Source organism: Morone saxatilis, unplaced genomic scaffold, assembly GCF_004916995.1.
Source record: "Morone saxatilis isolate NCDOM2014 unplaced genomic scaffold, NCSU_SB_2.0 Contig17, whole genome shotgun sequence".
Taxonomy (NCBI): Eukaryota; Metazoa; Chordata; class Actinopteri; family Moronidae; genus Morone; species Morone saxatilis.
In genome coordinates, this window is record NW_023339729.1 from 22,266,104 (window position 1) to 22,272,059 (window position 5,956).

General features: G+C 37.7%; 2 protein-coding genes across 2 annotated transcripts in view; both read right to left on the reverse strand.

Moving 5' to 3' along the window:
- Nucleotides 1-1,410, reverse strand: part of si:dkey-30k22.5 (lecithin retinol acyltransferase family protein) — a 2,820-nt gene extending 1,410 nt beyond the window's left edge. Inside the window, exon 1 of the mRNA XM_035660822.1 lies at nt 925-1,410. Within this exon, the coding sequence (XP_035516715.1) occupies nt 925-1,410 (486 nt within the window). The remainder of the gene's footprint in view (nt 1-924) is intronic.
- A 905-nt stretch (nt 1,411-2,315) lies between these two features.
- Nucleotides 2,316-4,344, reverse strand: lrata (lecithin retinol acyltransferase a). The gene is made up of 2 exons (XM_035659479.1): nt 3,805-4,344; nt 2,316-2,564 (listed from the first exon to the last, which is right to left on the reverse strand). Exons 1-2 carry the CDS (start codon nt 4,342-4,344, stop codon nt 2,412-2,414), a joined length of 693 nt encoding a protein of 230 aa, XP_035515372.1. The 3' UTR covers nt 2,316-2,411.
- Between the last annotated feature and the right edge of the window lie 1,612 nt (nt 4,345-5,956).

Consider the following 5,956-nt stretch of genomic DNA (forward strand, 5'->3'; position numbering starts at 1 on the left):
GTCATTTGGAAACACTAGATGGAGCTACTCACCTCAAGTTAATTTGCACTTCAGTGAACTGAAAATATCCTCATGTGACAGAGATATTAGTAAATCTGAATTTCAGCATTAAGGTATCCCCTCATTGTGAAGCAAGTAAATAAGTACATTGAGATTAACACCACTTTAGACACTTAGAGCGCACATTTGTCCAATAATCTGTTTTTCCACTAAATCCATGTGGCGACATTGCAAATGCTACACGTGAACCATTGGCTTTTGCATGTGATCCTTCTTATGCAATAATCTCCAGGATGTGACAATAGAAATAGAATTAAAGGTTACTGTGGAAAAATAATAATCAAGGGAAAAGGTTTTTAGGTAAACTGTTTAACTGTGACATAAATGATAGTTTACATAGTATAGTAAACAGTATATTTCAGACTTTTTTCTGATGTAATTACCTGCAGACTTCATAGACTAACTATATGTCCATTAAAATGGTTATTGGTCACTGTAGTTCTTTTTCATGTCCATATAGGCTGTGAATGGATTCCTTCCTGCACTTCCAGTGTAAAAACACAGTTCAGTGTTTAATTGAAGCTAATACAAGGTTTGACTCAAATAAAATGGCTATTTTCCAAAGTTACTGTATTTTTATAACAATATTCCCTCTTTACTATACCACCACTGAGCTCAGCAAGAAGAGTTTGTTGGGTGGAGAGGGAAAAAAGGAATTTTAAAATAAAAAGTCTGTAACATAGCTGAGACCTAGAAAGTCTCATATTAGCTTTGGTTAAACTTAAACTTTTACTCAGGGCACAGACTATCAGACTGTGGATTTTGTCCACCATCACTTACATTAGTTAGGAAATGATCTTTTATGGCTATCATGGACAAAAATGCAAATATATCTTTCTACTGACAGGAAGCCAGAGACTCTACCTGGTATGTCTGGTAGCTGATAGCCATCCCATATCTGCAGTACATGACGTAGTGTTCACAGTTGTACCACAGTAAGCTGTAAGTGACAGAGCCCAGGAGCTTCTCAGCCCTCCTGGCCACCTCGTCCCCGTCCAAAGCTGGTTGACGGCACACTTTGTCCATGTGGTTGATCAGAATCTCTGATCCATACGCAAAATCTACCACAGAGTCCACTCTGACACTGGCAACCTTGGTGATAACGCCCAGCAGCAGGCGGTTATTTGTTACCATCTTGGCAATTGCAGATTTATTCTTGGAAATCGCAGGCAGGATGTCCGGAATGAGATGAGCCACACGGTTGTCTCCCAGGTAGATACCAAAATGTGTGAATAATGTCCTGGGGACTTCTAATAAATCGCCACGCTTGTAAAGTGACAGGTCATATTTAGAGTCCTCCTTCTCTTTGGAAGCTACAAGGAAAAAGTTTAGTAGCTGGTAAAGAAACATGATGGCAGTATGCGGCAAAGTGCTTTACACCCGTTTTATTCATGTTGGAATTGGGCGGTACCAGAGTAGTTAGTAGGATTAGATATTGGTCAACGTTTCAATATGATTTTGACAGAAAAAAGGAGCTTTCTCTAATCACTTTGCTGTGCGGTTGGAAACTCAGGCCTCGTTTCTTTTGTGTATTGAGGTCAAGGGTCCTCATTAAGAAGGCTGACTTGGCAATGAGGTAATCCTCATTTAAAAGGTCACTGATATTAAGCCATCATGCCGAAATAAACAACCTTTGTTACTCGTAAACTAGATTGGAATGCAGCCCTTTCTCATTATTATTCAGCAGTTTCTCGTATATTTAGAGAAAAATACATCTTATATACTTATAAACGTGTAATGATGTGAAATGTAATATCGAATTAGTTAAATCCATCACAATATACAGTTACATTTAAAGGTCATAGGTGCAGAATTGCAGCCATATTCAAATTTATCAGACTTCTTTGATGTGTTTTGCCTTTATTACTTTAGCATTTTTTACAGTGCTATACTGCATATTTACAGGCATATTGTATTATTTTAGAGCCCTGAGTCCCTCAATTAGAAAATATATCACACAAATATCATACAAATTAAGGCTAATTTGTGGTTGTGCATGTCGTTTTAGATATATGGAGAATCACATGAGACACACAAGTAAAAATAAATTGTTTATTAAACATTTGTCATATTTACAACATTATATTAAGTGCACTATTGTAACATATGCACGATACTGCATATGTACATATTGTTGTAGACTGTATATTCAGTACAGTCATGTTGACTCAAATGTTAGCAAAAATAAATCGCTAACCGTTATTTCCCCACACAAATTATTAATTCATTTATCAACACAAAACATTAAACATTGTCTACACAATACAAAATGAAAGTATGGTTGTAAAGCAGAGTTATAAGGCATCACATGACAAGCAGGCAGTTCAAGTTCAGTTTGTTTGCAGGTTCCTTCAACCAGCCATCCACAGAGTAAAGGGAATGAAGATTATGGGTAATGTAGTTGAGGGCGCCATACCGAAATTGACAATGGAGATAATTCCAAGCAGGACTGTGACAATCACGCTGCGCTGGTCTCTGATGATTGATTTCAAGCACTCACAGAACTATAAAGGAAAGAAATACAGTTAATGATTTTACACATTGTGCTTGACACAAATAGTTTATACCATGGTTACATTTCTGATTAACTGTGACCTGGAAAGTCTCTGTTAAAATCCTATCTTTCATACCTCAAGCTCTCCTGTGAACAGTTTCACCTCAATTCTAAATCAGTGTGCAAGGTTAACCTGGAGGTAACATAGCTGTCCCATGGCCCCCGAACTTCTGGGAGCCCTAAAGATCCCACCCCCTCAATGTTGGTTGGTTTTAGCAATCTGATTTGCAGATTTGTTTAGGAATGTGCTCCACTTAACTACATGAAACGTGCCCTGCATTATCATTCCATCAGCAGAGATGGAAAGAAAAACATACATATTTTATTATGTATATTATTATTTTTTTAAATAACCTTTCACAAAGCAGATTACATATTTGATGAGGTAAATGAATAACAAGACCCGCTTTGTCAAACTTTCCACCTCATATCTTCTCACATCTTTAAAGTTTAAGTTTGTACATGTACAGTTTAGTTTAGTTCTTTGAAGGAAAAAAAATGCTAACATTTTTTGCATACCATTTTACTGCATATTGCATATAGTGTGCATATTTTTCATTTATAGTCTTATATCTTCTATTATATTTTGTTAATATTCTGATATTGTGATTCGTATTGTATTTGTACACTCTGTAGTCTTTGCACTACATTCCCCTATGCTGCTGTGTCTGACTTGAATCTCCTACAGGGGATCAATAAAGGTACATATTATCTTATCTTATCTTATTTCATAAACTTGTAGACCCCTGTTGTAAATGTTTTTGGGTTTTTTGTATATATTTTGTTTGGTGAATATTGCTAAAAAATAAAGTTGTGTTTAATCAAAATGCCCAAAACTAACTAACTAATTTGAGGTATTAGGAGTATGCCGTCTCTGTGAGTACTGTATCTAATGAAAGTGTGAACCAATGGTGTGGATGGAGACATTAATCCAATTAAGATACAAACTTTGTGAAAATGTGAAAATGAGGAACATCTTTTTCTTTGGAAAACGGCCACGGTATTAAAATGATAATACTCTGCAAGGTGTCATTCTGGAGCACACACTGTATTATGTATATCTGCGTAATGCACCAGGTTGAATCTGTATAGCCTATAATTGTGATATATGCTCTGCTCAATAACCACAAGCACACTAAGACAGACATTTCATCCTGCACGCATTCAATAAAAAGTGCTAAGGACTGTACCTGCTCTGTCTGCCGGCTCACTGCAGATCCGTATCTGCAATATGTGGCAAAGTGTTCACAGTTATTCCACAGCAGACTGTAAGGAAACGCTCCGATTAGTTTTTCAGCTCCCTTGGCGACCTCTTCGTTGGAAAGTGCGCGGTTCTTCATCATCTTATCCATAGAGTTAACCAGTATCTTGGAGCCATATGCAAAGTCCTCTAATGTGTCCACGCGCACCGTGGCACACCTGTATATGCATCCGAGGATGAGCCTCTTGTTCGTGATCACAGAACCGATGAGCTTCTTGTCGTTCGTCAGCACAGGAAGGATGTCGGGGATCAGGTGAGCGACTTTATTGTCACCTAAATAAATGCCGTAGTGGCTGAAAATGGTTCTGGGGACCTCCAGCAGGTCTCCCCTCCGGAGAGGCGTTGTGGGACCGCGCTGCGCGTAACGCTCCCGGTCGTGGTCCACACCATCCGACCAGCTGGACTCAAAAAGTTTGAATTTGGAGAGAAGGCAGAGCTTTTCCACCAGGAATGTCAACAGCTGCAGCATGGTGAGAGTTTTCGGGGGAAATATCCTAACGTGCTTGAGTGAAATGAGCTTTTTATGATCACTGGCACGAGGAGGAGGAAATCCTGAAGACACGATTGGCCACGAGTGACCGTGCACACGTGCGCATTCTCCGTCATTCATACCCTCAGCATCTTGTATTTTTTTCTGCTGCATTTTGTTCCAGCCTGAGGTTCATTGTTCTCCACTAATCACTTTTAATTGGGACTGCAGCAGAGAGAATTAGCTGTGTGGCAAGGCTCAGTGATTGTATTTGATTAATTGCAATTTAAGAGTTACATACAGTTTGAACATTATTTTCCCTTTTAACATAAAAGATAACAAAGCAAAATAAAACTGGTGTAGTGAAAATGAATCCATAATGGCACAGGTTTGAAAGAGAGTACAGTCATCTAGAAGCTGGTTCCAGCTGTGTGCAGTTGTTGTTAACTGCTGTCTCACTCCAGCTGCTGTTCCTGAAGATCAAAGGTGGTCTACAATTATATCTGATTTGGTTTTACATAAAAACTTTACTGGAAGAATGTGCAAAGATTGAACAAGTAATGTGCTCAAAGCAGTCACATTAAGAGGCTGCCACTTCACAAACCAAACACAATCATTTAGTGTCATTTAAAGCTGCACTAATCAATAGTTTTACATTAAAGAAATACTACTGTAAAAGGTGTAACCCTCCTTATCCCCCAAACTATGCAATTACCCTCAGATTAATGGAGCATTTTAGCATTTTTAAGATTTGAGACATTGATTTGGTTTTCTGGGAAGCAACTTTACTGTTTTGGTTCACTCTCACTGCTCTCATCAGCATCATAAACCCACAGTACACTGGTCAGCACCAAAATGCAGGCAGACAATGTTTGCAACTCTATCTTAGGTAAAAGTACAGATGCTGCACTATAAATACTGAAATAGATGTAAAAGAGTATTAGCAACAACATGCACTTAAAGTATCAAACATACTCCTATGTCAGTGCAATATTTTTCTCTGAAATGTACTGCTCTTGAAGTACAAAAGACTAACAATAGAAATACTGAAGTACCTAAAACTTGTACTTGAGTAAATGTATTTAGTTACTTTCCTCTCTCTTTACAAGGTCAAAGTTTAGGCTAAAAAAGTTTGGTTTCTTTGAGGTTCGTAACACACTAAAATGTTGTTAGGGGCAAAAAGAAAAATACTAAATAAATAAAATAAGAATAACAATAAAAAGGTTTTGATTTAATTTGTGTTATTCTCCAGTTTGCTGAACTGATGGTTGTCATTTTAATGTTTGTTTAGTGTTTTTTAGTTTTTAATTACCCTTTTGGCAATTTAAAATAAAATTCTAATTAGGCTATTAAGCTGATTTCCCTCCAGACAATGACTTGCAGAGGAGCTGTGGACTTAACTCGGTTAATCTGTTTTGTCCCATCATGAATCCAGGATCTGTCCTGGGAAAAAACTGACTGTGTTAGATGGTCTGCACCTTCTCAGACGAACCATATGAGACAAAACATTCCCTTGACCAGATTACCGTAATCCTGTCAGCTCCAGTTAAACACTCATCTTTTACCATGTAAATACCTTGAGAGATGTTTGAGCCTTTTTGATCTTGTGTCT